Source organism: Crocodylus siamensis, chromosome 14, assembly GCF_052110815.1.
Source record: "Crocodylus siamensis isolate JL-2025a chromosome 14, ASM5211081v1, whole genome shotgun sequence".
Classification (NCBI taxonomy): Eukaryota; Metazoa; Chordata; order Crocodylia; family Crocodylidae; genus Crocodylus; species Crocodylus siamensis.
In genome coordinates, this window is record NC_143408.1 from 2,151,016 (window position 1) to 2,168,959 (window position 17,944).

The 17,944-nt window shown below is 42.1% G+C and overlaps 1 protein-coding gene across 6 annotated transcripts in view; it reads right to left on the reverse strand.

The window, feature by feature from the left end:
- The window catches only part of DAZAP1 (DAZ associated protein 1), a 31,758-nt gene extending 15,572 nt beyond the window's left edge, over nucleotides 1–16,186 (reverse strand). Inside the window, exons 1-6 of one of the 6 annotated variants that reach the window (XR_016439165.1) lie at nucleotides 15,942–16,173; nucleotides 8,463–8,503; nucleotides 7,751–7,917; nucleotides 7,417–7,482; nucleotides 4,625–4,735; nucleotides 1,386–1,434 (exon numbers count right to left, since the gene is read on the reverse strand). Coding sequence is in view for 5 of the 6 variants with exons in the window: in XM_090027514.1 (XP_089883640.1) it covers nucleotides 1,386–1,434; nucleotides 4,625–4,735; nucleotides 7,417–7,482; nucleotides 7,751–7,917; nucleotides 8,463–8,503; nucleotides 15,942–15,973 (466 nt within the window). In the remaining variant the exon portion in view is untranslated. Of the gene's footprint in view, nucleotides 1–1,385; nucleotides 1,435–4,624; nucleotides 4,737–7,416; nucleotides 7,483–7,750; nucleotides 7,918–8,462; nucleotides 8,504–15,941 lie in introns of those variants that run through there. The other 5 variants (XM_090027515.1, XM_090027514.1, XM_090027516.1 and 2 more) reach the window with 5 other exon arrangements.
- Between the last annotated feature and the right edge of the window lie 1,758 nt (nucleotides 16,187–17,944).

Here is a 17,944-nt window from a genome sequence, read left to right on the forward strand (position 1 = left end):
AGCCATGATTATGACACGAGTTACTCAGAGACTGAAATATTTAGCTTAATCTTGCAAAGATGCAGATGATGCAGTAACTACTAAAAGATTTCAGAACTTCAGGCAAGTTTTACCCATGTGCACTTATCTTGGTCTCCAATGTCGCCTCTATTTAAAGTAAGCTGTTCTACAGCCTTTACTGAATGGATGAATTTGTTTTCTAAGTACACAGAACATATCTGTTGCAAGGGAATTAAGAATGAGTTATCAGGAGAAAAAACAAATATATTGAAACTTCGTTTACACTCCAATAAAGACAAAGCCCGTCCCTCCTCTGACTGTGGAACTGGCCTGTACCTCTGTGATAAATTATCACCTAGAAAGAAGAAATCTAAAGAGATATCGTTAATCACAATCAAACAATTCACAGAGAGAAGAGGAAAAAAGAACTTACTTAACATTACTGTACTTTACTATGAAACACTTAAATATGTCACTAAGGATGTATGTCTAAATTAAAAATAAAACTAAGACTTAACAGCTTAATAAATATGAAGTGAAGAATCTCTCTCTTAATAATGAGTCAGAGAAGAAATGAAAGTTCAGATGGCAAACTATTCTCTAGCATGTTTAACATGCTACAAGGTGTTCAGTGCAACTATGCTTCATGAACTTTAATATTGCCTCTAATAATCAACAGAGATGATTGATGCAATGGAAGGTGGATGACATGAACACTTTCATATTTTGACCAAGGGCTACAGACATGCTACAGACGTGCATATTTTTAATCTATTCAGAGTTAGAATCTATTCTGACTCCTTCAAATGTAATGTACCCTCGGGTACAAGGCCTGTTGCCTATTCAAGCACACCCTCTCTCTCAAAGACAATTTCATTTAGTTTCAGAAAAATCAGGGTAGAAGGGCTGAATTTTAAAGTGAAGCCATTTAAACAAAACAAAACACAACATGGATGGGTTCCATTCCAATATCATGTTCAGAGATAAATCAGAACTGGAAGGAGGGAGTGAAAAGCTTCACAAAATAATGCAATTCTAGACTTCAACATACCTTCACGTGAAACAGAAAAAAAAAAAAATCTCATGAAATTTTTTTCCCTAATATCTGAAACCACACTTGGTTCAGGTATCGAATTTTGTTCAACTAAGAACCAGAACAAAATGAACATGAAACACCTGACTTTAAAAGCAAAGACACCAAATGAAGCAGTGTATGAAAAGCCTATGCTTTTGTAATATTTGTCCAGTGAAACAAATCCTTTCCTGAGGCAGTGTGGGAAGGGGGGGGGTGGAAAATCTACCTTTTTTGATGGTGTAAAATAGTTTGCCATCTGACAATAGGAGAGGATGAAGAAATTTCAAGGACAAACTAGATCAGCCTTTACCTCGGGGCCTCTGTTTCTCTGCGTCATAGATCATTACAACTTCAGTGACCTGGAAGAGAGAAGGGAAATTCTAGTAACTATGCTTCCATGGGAGTGTTACAAGCAGCAGTAAGAATAGGCCGGTTTTCAGCACCCAAGCCACAAGGCACAATTAAAGGCTTGATGTAGACATCAGTATTTGTCTGTCTCTATTGCAAAATGCAAATAAACTGCACTGAAGAGCAGTGCTCCCAACTAAAGTCAAATTGATCTCATATGCTCCTAGGCAACTAAAATAGAATCAGACTTCTCAGTAAGAAGAAGAGTTCAATGCACTGTATCCACCACAAGGTTTCTTAACTGTCAAAGTTGCTGAGATGCAAACCATGCCAACAGACTTGAAACAAGGAAATAATTAAATGTTCAACACTGCCTTCATCAGTTCTATTTCTTAACCAAGTACCTTTCCTTCCACAACTTGCACATTTCCTCTGTCATCTTGAACAGATACAGCCTTAATTCCAAATATATTAGGTGATAAGTACAGGACTGCTAAACTTTCTTAAGCGTAGCAGTCCTATATTTACCAGCTAATATATTTGGACAAAAGGTATTTGTACCGAAAAGCTTGCAAAGAAGAATTTTTCCAACAATTTGAGTTGGTCTAATAAAAGATGTCAGATTTACCCAAAGAACCTTATCTGCCTGTGTCCTTAGACCAACACAGCTGCAAGCTACACCCCTGAAACTTTCTTAACTCCACTTAATGCAACCTTAGACAGGCTTCTATTTTACTGTGGAGTACGGTCAGTTGCAAATTGAGGTCTTCAGATTTTTCTAGTGATGTTTTAGAAAAGTTATACCAATGGAGAGCCAACGGCAGCTATGTTTTAAATATGGCAGTAATCATTCCAACCACCCTCCCAACCCCATTTGACGTTCCACGTTGTAGTGCTTTAGAGGAAAGCAGGATTAGGATTTCCAGAAAAGCCTCCGCATATTTATCAGTTACAGGAAAATTAAATTAGCCTCCAACGGGTTATGGGAAAGTTTAAATTGAGACTAAATTGTATAAATTCAATTCCTTTGTTCCATACTATCATCCAGGTTCAAGCACAAGACTCAGCACATCCTTTTCTATTTGCTGCGTCCATATTTTTGAATGGGCTAGAGTTTTCAGAGAATCTATAGTCTTTTAGTCCTGTACAACAAACCCTGCATATGCATGTATTGGGTAGTTCTTCTGTATTCCTTTAAGTTGAATGTTTCAACATAAATTTCTTCTTCTCAAGGAATTTTTCAGTAAAAAATGATCACACAAAGAACCCAGGGGCAACTTTTATTTTTATGCCAATTTTAAAGGCAACTGATTTGGATTACTTTAAAGATATCCTATATAAAAACAAAAGTAGTCAAAATAGTTTCTGCCCCTAGATTTGTACAACTGTACCCTTGCTTAGAAAAAAACTCCAAAAAACCAAAAACCAAATCAAAAGCCCCTTTCAAATTAACTTAGAACATCACAATTCAAATCACAGTAAACAAATGGTAGTTATACAAATTCTGGTGCCAAATTATGTGGGAAATCCCAGTCACATTTGAGTTTACCGCCACAGACACTCACTCAAAAGGATGCGGTACTGAACTCTGCTGATTATATGTGGCGTCATTTAGGATTGTAAGGCCTCTTGGCAACATGTCAGACTTTTTGACATGCTTGTCCTGATGGCCTATTTGATACTGCTTTGGCTTGGTTTGAGTCATACCTGCTACAATGGTCATATTAATTCCTAAGCATCTCAGAATCAGAACCTTTTGTGTCTTTTTTCTTAGTCTGTATTTACAGGTACTGGCACCTGTAAGTCTGTGTGTGCTCTCAAATATTCTTCTCAGACAGAAGGAATCTATTTCTGTAAGTCCTTTAATTAATTAGCACAACCACCATTGTTTTAAGAATGCTATGAAGGGTCCCCAAATCCTATATTAAACTTTGAAACACTACTACTTACTTTTAAGGCACTTACACTTAATGGTTGTGGCCTCCTATCTCTGATGGAACTTAACCCTGTATCTCTCAAGCCATCCAGAGGTCAGAACTGGAAAGCCACATGTCTGTGAGGAAGAGCCTTTAGAAATTATGCTCCACAACTGTGGAACACGCTCCCCGTTTTTGTTCGTAACACCCAGCCGTTTGCAGCTTTTCAAACTAAAGAAACATTTGTTAGCTGTTGCTGTTGATAGATTTTCAAAGCGATTTAGTTCCACTGAAAGAAACTGATGAAAACCACTCAAACACCTGAGAGACACGCCAGGGATACTTTCTCCTGTTCACAGAACTCAAGAAAAACCAAACAGGTGATCTAACTGTGGAGAGAATGACAAAAGCAATTTCAAGTCACAGTAATTAATTAACAACCCCTGTGAGTCTCTTTGCTTTTACCATTGTTCTCACCAAGACTGACATCATTAATCTTGAGTTTAATTTAGACTTTCCAAAATATTTTAGTTTACATGTAATACACAAACTCAGCTTTGAATAGTGGTAGCAGTAAGGAGGAGGAAAATAAGTGGCAATAAAAAGTAGGGGCAAATATGAAATTAACCAAAAAAAACTGAATTGTGTCACATTCTACAAGCAAATTTAGTAAAGTTTCAAGAAAGGCAATTATATCCAAGAAAAAGTACATAGTAATAATCTAGTCTTTAGAAGTGAAATTCTGGAGGTAAAAGAAAGGACTTTTAAAATAGCAGCATGGAGCTAGTGCTGGATTTTCAAAACAGGGTCAAGATGCTGCAGCCTTCAGTAGTCTCTGTACCTGATGGAGGATGGAGAGCTTCAAAACAAATTCACTGAAACACTGGTCCAAAAATTAACAGATAACTTTCATACCCATTGTGAGGTATGCTCAGGTAACTCCTCAAAGGAGTGCACTAGTCATAATGATACGCAAGTCATAATTAAACTCAAGAGGGTTTATTCCCTTGGAGGAGGGGAAAGAAGAAAGGAAAGCAGCAGGAGACAGGAGACATAGCAAAATAAGTTGTGCACATCAGGGCATGAGACCTTATGACCAATGGCAAGAGAGGCTTCAAGAAAATAAGTGTTCACTACACTATACTACAAAATGCTGCAATACGTTACTATGGCAGTTTATCCAAATTAAAAATCAAATGACAGCTTAATGAAATCAGATAGAAGGAGGGATGGGGGGAATCATCTTGTAACCAGCCGATGTCTGCCATCATGATGAATGACTCACCACTCCGAATTTCTTGAAGTATTCCCTGAGCTCAGTCTCGCCACAGTTGTGAGGAATCCCACCAACAAAAATTTTATTTGATTTATTGTTATCGCTCCTGGATCCTTTCTGCTAAATCAAGGAGGATAAAATACTGTTAGAACTAGGGAAACATTATACAATAACTTTTCCTCTGCTATTACATGAAAGATGGCTGCTCTAATCCATTTTGCACTCTAAGACTGCACAAAAAGTTATGCTCGTATAGAAGTCCAGGTTTGGAAACTACCCATGCTGTTTCAAATGAAGGATGTAAATACTCTGAAGAACTGGAGGGCACTGTACTGAAACGATTCTTTTTTCATTTTCAAATTAAAATGAGCCACCAGGACATGCTGGACTGGGACTGTACCTGCAAACGATGCTATTATTTGCATTCTTGAAATGTGAAGAAGCTAGCAATTAAAAGCACAATTTCTGATGTTACAAAAACTCGACTGGGTCAAACACTGAAATGAAGGTGCATGAACATCTGCAGTGGATCTGGCTGATGCTATACCTAGCTATCTATCACAAGGTAGGACTGAACCAAACCAGTTAAAGTTATTTACACCCTACAACAGGTGCCAAGACCTGACAATTATTGGCTTTGTACACAAATTTAAAAAGAGACAAAGAAACCCCACATACACAACCACAAATCAGAATCCAGCTGAACTCAATGCGCTCAGAATAATATCTTTAGCTTTAGACTATTAAGTGAAGGACCCAAGTAAAATAGACTTTATCAGAATAACTATTCCATGGAATTTTACTCTACTGAGGAATTAGAATCACATCTTTCTAAAGATACTGGTGACAAAACACATCACAAAGCTCCAATCAAATGGTTTCTACTTCTGTTTATTCAACAGCAGGTAGGAATTAGGGGAGAACTGTGTGTCAAGTGACTTACAAGCCCACCATCCAGTTTTTTAAAATCATTTTGGTACTAAGGAACCTAGATCACACTGAAAGTCATCTCAAAGTCAGGTTCCCAAGTTACCTTAACACATCTGAAAATGTTATACTTAATTAATCAAAGCATATTCATTCCTGCATCCATTTTACACAGAACTTTTAAATCAATCTTTAAGAACATATGGCATGAACAAATCTGTTTCCTCTGAACTTAGCACCTTTTATTCTTAGAACCAGCTGATAAGAAACAATATGACCACTATATTACTTTTATAAAAATTACCGTATGGATATAAACATGAGCCAAAAAATCTATATTATTTTCAAGTAGATATAGCTTAACTATCATACAATTTAATTTTAGGAACTACAGTTCCTTAGAAATGGTTCAATGCATACCTTAAGTGTGAGGTCAAAAAGGGGCTTTCAGCTGAATTAAAAGAGGTAAAAAGATGGTGGCTAAATAATTTTGCTACAGCTGCAAAGATTTTACCCTAGTTTTCCACCGTGGATACTGTATTTTGTATTTCACCAGTGACACTTCCCAAAGGGGGGGGAAGAGAAGTTAGACCAGCTAGCAATTCCAAAATTATGGATATTCTTACAGAACCTCAAATGGAGAATTCAATCACCTTTCAAAATCCATTCCTTCACATAAATGACCATGCACTTGCCAGAAACCACCAACAAATCTACTAAGCTCTCCTTAACAGGAAAGGTGCTGCTTTATAAACATGGATATTACAAAACTTCACCAAATTTAGGGGTATTACGAAAATGCTGAAGCATTTAAATGATAGTTTGACTTTGTTGCCTGCCTATAGAAACAGATGAAAACTCCACTAAATTGACCAATGTAGCCTGCAGTGTGCAAGCTGCCCAACCAAGGTTTTAACTGCATGAGATCCGAAAGGATACCTTACCGGTTAGAGATAGACTTCCAGGAGATGGAGTGGTATTAAAATTAAACCCAGGGAGAGATACGGTTTAGAAAGAGAAATGTTATGAAAAGCAAAAATTTTTAAAAGCAAGTAACAATCCAGGTCTCTCCTCAGAAAGGTATTTCCTTCTAAGCTTCTTCATTTAAGAAATGTGTATTCAAACAAAATATCTGGTACAAAAACACCCAGTGATTCAAAAGCACAAGCAAAGTTAAAATTAATATTGCCCCTCCCCCACCCCCAACATGCAAAAGTCCTGTTGAGTTGACTGTATCCCTGAAAGTCTTCAGTTCTTCAACTACTGATTTACAACAGCAAGAGAACCAATACCAACACAGTCTCATTTGAAATTTCACAAATCATCCAGTAAAGCCTCTCATTTGTTTGTCTGGCCTTGTAGATGGGGTCTTCGTTATCAATATACCTCCATGCTCAATTTTATTAGGCTCCTGTTAAACATATTTATTTACTTCCATACTGTAGCTTGTCATATACCTAGCAGCAGTCAATTGGTACACCACAATGTTAATATAACCACAGGGATCTTTAAAGAAAGGAATTACAGTCAACAGCTGCAACCTTGGGCAAAAAGATACTTCCTTGTAAACTGAAGTTTGTAAGAAAGGAAACTCTTTTACTTGATAAACATAGCTATTTTTCATCGATAAGCCATCTGGAAAGCAGGCTGAAAGCCAAATGTCTGACTTATTTTAAGCCAGCATTTCTATTTTTTTTTATTCAATTCTAAACAGGGTAAAACTTCAGAATTAGGCAGCATGAATAGAAACTAGAAAAGACAGCAACCATGTGTGGCCTCTAAGCTAGAGACAGATGAGGCGGCACAGTCTGCTGGTCAAGGCATGGTTCAGAAAGTAGCCTTTTATCAATACGCTTCAAAGGACATCTCCTTACCCATCCCTCCTTCGGCCGTGTTCTCTCTGGTTGCATTCCTCGAGGTGTACATGGCTTTGGATCAATCTGTAAGATGTCCCAAACTGGTCAGTCAGTGCATGCAGAATTTTCTGCTCCAAAAATGCATTCAAAGCAACTAAAGATACCACTGTTCTTTAACAGACTGCTTTGAATGAAAGTTACCCACAAAATATTAAATTATTTGTCAGTGAATTAAACAAAGCTTGAATCATTCATAGGCCAAGAGCCACCAGGTTTAAAAAAAGAAAAGATTAAGATACATCTTTAAAGTAATTAAAAATGATATGCAATAAAAACACAACCAACAACTTACATTTCGGCCATCTAGAGTATGAGGTCTGCTGGCCAGTACTGTTCCCACACAGTTGGGATCTTTAAATTTGACAAATCCAAATCCTCGAGACTGGTTTGTTGTTTTATCTTTCATTATTACACAGTCTACAACTTCTCCATATTGGGAAAAGTAGCTACGGAGAGTTTCTGTTAAAAAAACATGGTATTAAACAGAACCAGTTACTGTTAATTTTATGAAGTTACATAAGTCACCTTCTCAAATATTAACTTCCTTAAACCTATTCAGCAATACTTGTATTTCCCCCCTGCCCGCCAAGAAGATAGATCAGCCATGTACTGGAAAACATTTTCTTCTTTTACTTTCACAGATGGAAGAAATCAGTGCGGTAAGTTCTCAAAGCAAGGACCCATCTTTTCCTTTTCAACACTTACACTTGAAAAATCAACCGTTCTGAATATGAAACAGCCTAGCCTGCCCTTGCCCAGGAAATAAGATGATAAAATGGCATGAAGGCCATTAGGAGTCAAGAAGTCAAATATGTATTGAGGTTCTTTTATAAAAGCATTACTGTCATTCATTAAAAAACAGCAAGATTGAGGATCAGGACTAAAGACTCCTTCAGCGTCTGCTCTGGGTACCCCTATATTATTTACATTTAGTGATCTAAGGAAATATTAACAACATTTTTCCCTTTTGCAGAGTTTTGGTAAACTGAGAACATATAGCTCACCTTGTGTTGTACTCCAGTCTAGGCCACCCACAAACAACTTTCTGCAATTCAAACAACACACTGCAGTTAAAGTCTGCTGTATTAAATCAATGCCATTTTAAGTATACAAAAAAATACCCACAACCTGTAGGTGCTCCTATCCAGCTAATGAAGTACCACAGCCTTTTCGGAAAAGGAGGCCTCGCTCACTGAAGCTGCATGTCCCCTTTTAAGCTTTCAATTTTGTTTGGAAACTTGTGAAAAAAATTCAAACACACTGCAACAGCAATTCTTCCAATCACAGAGGCAGAGAATGGCATGTTTACACCAAGAATATTTTACACATATTGAAATAGCAGATAAGAAATATGCCAAAGCAGATGTTAGACCTTTATAGTTTATTTCTGGACAGTAAGAAGAGAACACCCTCTAACTACATTAAAATACTCAGAAGAGAAAAAGAATCATGTTAGCATCATATACCTGTCCCCTATCTGTCCTTAAGGGTATAGTGTCGTTGTTAATAAATTCCACAGTCCAGGGAGTATCACAAGGGCCACTAGAGCAATTAACATGTTTTCCAAGAAAACAAGTTTATTTAAAAAATGCCAGTTCACTAAGCCAAAAAAAACCATTTCATTTGAAGCATCCTAGTCTCAGCAAGCTTTCACTGAATCCAAGGCAGGGCTTCAAGAGAATTTTCATCAGATCAACCCTGGGGGAGGAAGGCAGACACTGGAAGCCCCCGGGAGCTATAAGATCAAAAACTCTTCAATCTCACTGCTGCAAAAACGCCCATTTAACTGAGCAGCTTCTGGTCAAGGAGGCTTCCAGTTCACAGAAGTTTAGGGCTGGAAGGGACTGCATGAGATCATCGGATGAAAAACTTTGGGTTTGGTCCAACTGAACAAAAAATGCTAACAAGCTAGAAACCCTGGTTTTCAGTCATGTACATGAAATCTCAAACTGTATAGAAAACTTCTGTCTCATGCTGACAGGTTGGGATGTCAAGGCATCTTCAACAGGAAAAGAGAATAATTTATTAAAATTATTCTTCAGTGTAGTCAACACAGTGCTTAATCAATCAGTGTTTAATCATAATTGAGACTGGTTTTATACATCTTTTTCAAAACGGTACTTGAAATTAATGGATCTCAAACTCATTAGTGAGTATTTAAATTATTTTAGTCTCCAGAAATAAGTTTCTCTTACTACTCAGAAACCAGTGTAATTAAGTGGTTGCTACTTTGTTACAAGGAATAAGGTTCTTAAGGAACTAGATAAACAAGTCAAGCCTGTTTGAAGCCCAACTTTGGTTTAAAATGATATTGAGACCATTGAAGCCAAGTAACAAAGTTTGTGTGTCTTTCCCTCTTAAAACAGAACATATTCAGTCACGTTTAACCTCATGTACTTAGTTAGCAATGGACCTGTCGAAACACAGTGTTCAGAACTGCTAAGTTGAGTAACTTGAAAAGCAATCAAAATGTCCTGCTTAGGTAAGCAGCTTGGTCAGAAATGGTAGTTGTCGGTACAGACAAACACAACCTGCAAGGAGGCTAATAGTGGTACGGTGACAATGACTTCCATCTGAGGCTATTGAGTACCATTACCAAGTCTCAATCCACCTACAAAGGTGGTACACTGTTCAATTTACCCATTTCGGAAATTTGAAAGACTAAGCAACTTGGCCAGGGCTACAAAAGTCAGAGACAGAACTAGAAACGTGAACTAGGAGCACTGACTTGTAAGTAGTGGCTGGACCAGAGGTTTGCAACTATGAAGGAACTGTGATTAGGGAGCTGACTGTGGAGCCATTTCAATGTCACCAAAGAAAAGTAATTCTTCAAACTAGGATTTAATAGAGCCCCCATCTATACATGCACCCACAAGTTCATGGTACAGCACACCCAAAGCACTGACCTGCCCTTGTAAGCCAGACAGTATGATGGCAGGCCACCCACTTTATAACTTTTATCAGTTTTAGTGTGTGATAAGACTTATATGCAAAATAATGGGACATTCCATAATTATACTTAAGGTCATACTAACCTTTGGCCCTCTTCATCAGAACCACCAGATAAATAAATGCTCCACCCACTGTATTTTGCATAAACCTCATTAGCTTGCTAAAAGGGATGGAACAGTTGACTTTTGGGGAAAGGGTCCTGTTTTTCTGCTTTTTTTCCAGAGATGAGAAAGTCTAGTCCACAGTATTTTGTTCTCCACTTGACTACAAATGTCATGTATGGCATGGGAAAAAATAGCATCTCCCAAGAAAGGAGAAAGTTTCATTTGTATCTAGGCTGAGAGAGAGAGAGAGAGAGAGAGAGAGAAATAAAGAAGCCACCTTACCAAATGGAAAAATAATGCCTTTCACCTGCTTTATCCAGAAGCCACCATCACCGGCAGAGAAAAACCTAGTCCCCAAGGGCTGCCATGGAGTCATCTCAGCTGCAGCTGATTTAAAGAGCTGCAGACACAGTAGTACCCATCTGCAGAAACCCAGGCAGTATCTTGAGCTAGAACCACTTGAGCTAGAAGCTCCAGAGAAGTAGGACAGTTCAGAAAAAGGTTTCAACAGAATCTAATTTTAGCTCCCATGGCTCTGTGAGCTGGAATTTAATTTCTTTTTCTTCTCAAAAGGTGGGGTAGCTGCTCCGTCTCATCAGTTTACCCCAGTTACTCAGTAAGTGACAATAATAAAACCAGTAAATGACAATAATAAAACTATTAAGAATGTAGGTTTAACCAATCTAAGATAATAAACATATCTGACCAATTTTAATATTATTACATAGTACTTGAAAACTTGCCTGAACAGATCAGCATCCCTTAGTCACTGGTATATAGACACATCACCAAGAGTAACTCAGGTTTCTGGGGAGAAACTGTCCTACTGCTAAGAACAGTCATCTCTGAGTCCTTTTGAAGCAGGACCAGAAAAAAATTAATGACTGGTGCAATTTTCAGCCCTGGGAGTGCCCACCCATCAACTCCTGAAGCAACACACTGCCACTGTAAATGTATATGGGGCTTCAAACACATCACCCAACCCTGTTGAAAGAGGCTAGTGTTGTCATCCTCTGCTTTTCCGGTGTTGTAGGCCCACTTGCTAATATTGCCAAGGAAATGCAATGATGAGGGCAACAGTAGGAGATTTTGGGGAAAGGGTACTAGCCCAGGCTATTGTAGGCTGAAACTCTTTGCCCTAATGGAGGCTATTTTCAGTGCCATTAACACCTGCAGCACCAGTGGAAGGAACCCACCCAATGTTAACACCACCTTTCAGCAACAGGTCATTTTTTGGTGTTAACAAAGCCAGTTCAATCATATGGGTGAAGCATATTTACAGCGAGTTAACAAACAGATGGATACCAAACCAAGTGCTAGGATTAGTCTTGCTGGCAATTTCAGTAGAGGCCAGAGGCAACTACACTTCCTTTGATTCAGTCCCAACAAGACAGACAAGCAGTCTCTCTATACGTTCACACACGCTGTGCTATTAGGCAACTTAAGCTCTTACTAAAGAACAGGTGAAGCTTTGGAAGGACTATAAGGGCCCTCACTACTCCTTCCTAAGCTTTACTTGTTCTATAGCAAGAGTTTAAGTTGTCTAATAAATACCATGGGGGGGGGGGGAGAAGAGAGATGATGCTCTTAGCCAGAATATAAATTGTAGAAGAAAAAGGCAAGTTTATCTACCTCATTTTAAACTAGTGACGGTTTTTACTGTAAACCAAGGAGTAGGGATTAGCTATATGCCCTTGATCTACCACATACAACAGCTATTCTATGCCAAATTATCAAGTATCAAAAAGTTAGACACCAGCTGGAAGCTTCTAACAGACCAGCTAGTTGTCTGACAGCAGGGAGCCCTCCTATTCTACAATGACCATTGAAACTTTCCGGCTGCATTAAAAAATTTTTCCTAGCCACCCTACAAATATTCAAACAAAAAAAGTCGGGTTGGCTACGGTCAACCATAGCAGCTGTATGTAAATAGAGTGCTTCTATTTATGTGCATGCTATAGAATGCCAAAAGCCAAGACAGCCTTAGCCTTTGGCTGGGTGATGGATGGATCCTAATACACCCAGCAAATGCAAATCTAGTTAACCAACCCACCCGCCGAAAACACAACTACAGCAGCAACTGAAAACCAAATAGTTAACTGAAGCAAAATAGCTGCTGAAAGAACACATTGCAAAAGGACTGCTCATCCTGCAGTGTTCATCATATACTATCAACATGTCCTCATGAGTTTTACACAGGCTGGCTCCTGGCCATTTACAGCTTTCCTTGTACAAACATTTATGGCCAGGGAGCTATTAAAACTCCAGCCATCAATTAAAGGCTTGCTGAAAACAGCCTCTCACAGTCGCACACTTTTTTTTTTTTTTGGGGGGGGGGGGGAATCAGGGGGGAAGGGGCTGGCTACATACAGCATCCCACATAATGAAGCCACTCTAGACAACCCATAACCCAAGCTGAAACAACTCCCCCGTATGAGTCTGATTTTTTTTTAAATCCAAGTCAGAAGTAGAAGTTACTCTTTGAAAATTTTAATGCATGTATTTTTGGGATGTTAGTTGGACTCCATACACACACTCTCAACTTTGGCTATTTCTTAACAATTTTTCTAATGTATCCTCTCCCATGAGAATCTCTACATGCACACTGTGCCATTTCACCTACCACTGAAATCCAGCCCTCTCTAGAATAAGAGTTAACTATTAAACCAGGCACAAAAATACTCAACAGCTGAAGCTTTCAACAATGTGAATACTTTAAAGAAGTTATTACAAAGCCCCTTCCCAGGAGAAAGGATCTCCAGTTCATTTCCTAGATGCTGAATGTATTCTCAATACAGCCTCCATAAAGGAAGAAATCCTATCATTTATTATAGCAGACAAGGTTCTTCAGTTTATTATGTGTAATGGGGTTCTCTTACACAAGTGCACAGGTTTCTTCATTCACAATAATTCTGTTAATACACTGAATAAAAACTATTATCTATGAGCCACTGTCAACACAATAGTGAAGATTATAGCCCTCTATGTATAAGTTCACATAATAAGTTATGTGGCTTCCAAAAATGTAAGAAATATAACTATTTTGACAGTGAGCACAAAGTACAGGTAGCTGGAGTAATAAGCTTCAAGTTACGGGCAGCACTGTGATGTGAAATCAGGAACAAGAGACAAGTCAAAGGCAGCAGGAGGTTGACATGTCCATCCTTAGACACTGGGTCCAGAGAATCCAGAATTTCTCTTTAGTCCACCACTGAGTATTTTTCCATATTTCAGAACCCCAGTGTTTGCCTACCATGCCTTCATGTTCCCCTCTGCACCTAATCTTTTGGAAATTTATCCTAATACAAAATGTTTTTTTCTATGATCTAACCAACACTAGCCTTCATGTGCCCATAATATTAATATTTTACATGTCAATTAGTCCAAGAGACTTGGAATAATTTCTTTTTAATGCATGATAACACTACAATTATCCGTAAGTATTTTGTTTCCAAGTCTTTTTTTCGTATCTTCATGCATTTCTTCATAGGAAAGAAATTTTAAAATCCTCATGCTAACTACAAAGCTTTATTAATAAGACTCTGTTATTAAGTCTTCATATTTTATTCAAAATCTGTTACAAATCTTATTTCATAAGCTTAATTCCCTATTGGCTCCCATACAGGACTGATTGCACAGGAGAGCACATTGAGTAAAACTGCAATTGCTCTCACTTTTTCACCCTTTCCTTCTAAGCACTTTTGGACAGGGGGTGGAAAAAAGAAGGAACAACAAACAGCATTTCCCCGTTAAAATCATATCCTACCAAGCCTAATTAGCAGCTCTGGGGGTCAGATTTAATTTATAATTCAAGAGCCCAGTGACAATAGCAGAGTCTGCCTAGGACAGAACCTAGGACAATATTATACTCGGTCTCATTTTTTTTTTTTTTTTTTTTACAGTTGACACCAGAGCAACAAATAAGTCACACTAAGAAATGCATTCGTTGCCTTTCCCCAGGGGAGGACGTGTCATAAACTAGTTGCAACAGTAATTGGGCTCATGACAGAAAAATAATATTTTCAGAGGAAGAACCATGCAGGTAAATGTAACCCAAGGGGCATTTGCTGTTCACAGTGACAAATTATTTTCCAGACATTTATTACTCCTACAGCTAAGACAGTGCAGGACTTAAAAGCAGAGCAATGCGATAAGCAGCTTTAAGTGCCCTACTGGACAGCATAAAATACCTAAAAGCTCGGCTGGTGTACATTTTCTTCTTCTTCTCTCTCTTGTCCTGTCTGAATGGGGTCGCTGTGGCTTATATATTTCAGGTTTTTAAAATAGGATGAACCACTTAGCTTTTAGGCCTTTTCCCCCACTAACATAACTGGGAACTTTCCCAGACAGGAAAGTAGCAACCAGCGCCGTGGAACAGCACCGTTAGAGATGCCTGTCTGCTGTTCACCGTCTTAATAAGGAAAACGAGTTGGAGCGAGAGCAATGAAAAATCCTCTCACACGACCCTTTGTGCAGCTCCTTCTTTATCCGCCCAAAGTCCCCAGAAGGCCTTTAAAGCCAAGAGCAACTTTGCCTTGTTAAATTCGGCCTGTGCTGAAGGAGAGGCCGAAACCTGCTGGCAGGACGCACTGGTTTAAAGAGCATCTGCCCCCAGCCCTGAGGCTCTTGCCTCTAGCAGAGGATCCAATAAACTGGGAAAAGACTGCGCGCTAGGAATCGTGCTGCCCATCTCAAGGGCTGAGATGGGGGTGGCCGGGGAGAGGGGGGGGGGCTGATGAGTCACCCTGCAACCAGCCCAGCACCTTCTGCCTCTGCCCAGGCCAGGGCAGGACAGAGCTTCTGCGACTTCCTGCCCAGGGTTGGGCTGGGCTGGGGACCCCTCCCTTACCTTGCAGGAGGCTGGGCTCCACCACAGGGACCCCCAAACAGGCTGACCCCCAAAATGGGACCAAGGGGACCCCCAAAGGGGCTGACTGCCAAATAGGGGCCTCAAAGACACCAAGGGGACCCTCAAACAGGACCCCAAATGGGCTGACCCCCAAGTGAGACCCTCAAAGGGATCAAACGGGACCCCCAAATGGACCCCAAAGGAGCTGACCCCCAAAGGGATCAAAGAGGACACTCCAAGAGACCTCCAAAGGGACTGCCCCCACCAGGCCATGCGCGGGACCGCGTGGTGGGGGAGGGGGGGCGCCCCAATGACCTTGGGCCCCGGTTCCCCGCACAGGCCCCAGGGGGCCGAAGGAAGAGAAGGGAGGGGGAGGGGCGGGACTTCCCGCGGGGGGAGATCACGTGACGCCCCCCACGCGGCGCCCGCCGGGGGCAGCAACAAGGGCCCTGAGGTGAGATTGGGGGAGGCGTACGTTCCCGAGCTGGTCCCCCAGCGGCCCCGATCCCGCCGCACGCGGCCCCTCAGCCCTGCCCCCCCCCGCGGCGCGGCGTGGCGTGGCGCGGCGCCCTCCTCACCCGATCTCGTCGGCGCCCCCCACGCTGTTCATGGCGGCGGTGTCCGGGCCGCGCCCGCTCCGGCGGCGGAAGGTGACGGGCTGCGGCGGCGGCGGCTCCCGCCTTCCCTCGGTCCGTGCCGACCTGCGCAACGGCGGCCCCGGGCCCGCTCTCCCCTCAGCGCCGCCAACCGCCGCTGCGCGCGCAGCCCGGCTCCGACGGGGTCTCCCAGGCCGCGCCCGGGGGCGGGGGACGGCGGCGCGCAGGCGCGGCCCGCGCGGGGGCCGCCGGGAACCGTAGTCGGGCGGGGCTGCCCCAGCCACGGGGTCTCCCCGGACAAGCCCAGGGGTGAGCCAAGGGGATGTGCGCCAGCGCGCTGGCGCGGGGCGCGGCGGGAAATGTAGTTGGAGGAGAGGTCTCGCACGTGGGCAGCTCTGGGGAGAGAGAAAGTGTGAGTATGTGTGTATATGAGTGTGACTGTGTGCGCCCCCACCGCCCCAGCCCTACTCTGCCCTGCTCACAGCCCTTGCCCCAGCAGGGCTCGTTCCCAGGCCAGCTTGCCCCGAGGTTTCCGTCTTTGCTAGCCAGCCATTATAATAGAAATCACAGACGATGAGGGTTGAAGGGACCTCAGGAGGTCACATCTAGTCCAACCCCTGCTCAAAGCAGGACCAGCCCCAACTCCATCATCCCAGCCAAAGCTTTGTCTACCTGGGTCTTAAACACCTCCAAGGATGGAGGCTGCACCACCTCTCTGGGGAGCCTGCTCCAGTGCTTCACCACCCTCCTCGTGGGAGTTTTCCCTAATATTCAACCCCAACTTTCCCTGCTGCAGCTTGAGCCCATTGCTCCTTGTCCTGTCACTGGCCCCACTGAGAACAGTCTGTTATGACCCAGGAAAGAGATCAGGGAGTCATTATGAACAGCTAGCTAGGAAAGTGGGCTCAGGGCTCAGCACCCATGTAGGAGGCAAGCCACATGTTAGGAGTGATGAAGGAGGGCATTGTGGCCAAGATGGAAAGCATCGTGATGCCCCTTTATAAATCTGTGGGGAGTCTGCACCTTGAATACGGTGCCCAGGGTCTGGCCCTGCACCTCCCCAAGGGGTTTCCCACCTCTCCATCAACCGTCTTGCCCGGAGTCTCCAACCGGGCTGTCCATCTGATCAAACAAACCGGAGCTGAGCTTGATGCCCCAGGTCGGCCCCGTGTGGACACACGCCCCCTGGGAGGAAGGCTTCATTGTTGGGGACACGGTGATGCAGTCCTGTGCTCCTATAGCTTTGCTCCTTGATTGGGAAAAGCACGCTTTCTCCATTTGAAATGTTTTATGAGGCCAGTAAGGGGAGCAGCATTTTGCTGACAGGGCTACAGTAGCAAAAATCCAAGGACCAGGGCAGTCACAGCAGCGAGCACTATTATACAGGTATTGTTCCATCAGCAGTAGGAGGTTTCATCTCTAGCAGGGTTAAAATAGGAAAACTTCTATGTGGAGCAAGGCCTTAGTTCAGACAAGGGCTGTGCATTTATTATGCAGAGGTATGTGCAACGCTGTTGGTTTCATGCAGGGAAGTAGAAGCGTGAGAGTCCGAGACGCTGGAACAGAGGCAGGTCTGGGTTTTAATGGACCCCCAGACGTGCTCTTTGCCCTTGTGACTTGCATTTCTACAGCCCCATCACTGCATGGGGTTCCACGAGCGGCCGGCAAACATCTTGTGAACCCGGCTGTTGCACAGTCTGGGTGTGGCGCGTTCTGCGACTGACGTGCCCTGGGGTGTGATCGGTCCGGCACACATGCCAAGTCTTGCTGTCATGGAGGGATACTCCTTGATTTGGGATTAAGGGGAAGGCTGTTTTCTCGCAGAGCCTCTCCCTTCTGGCTCCTATGCACTGCAATGAAGCATTTAAAAATCTGCCTCCCAAGGGTTGTTGTTTTTTCCAGGAAATCTAATTTTCTACCCACTCAAGTTATCAAGCCCCCTGGATGCCCCTGGCTCACTCCTAGCAGCATCAGGGAAGAGTAGC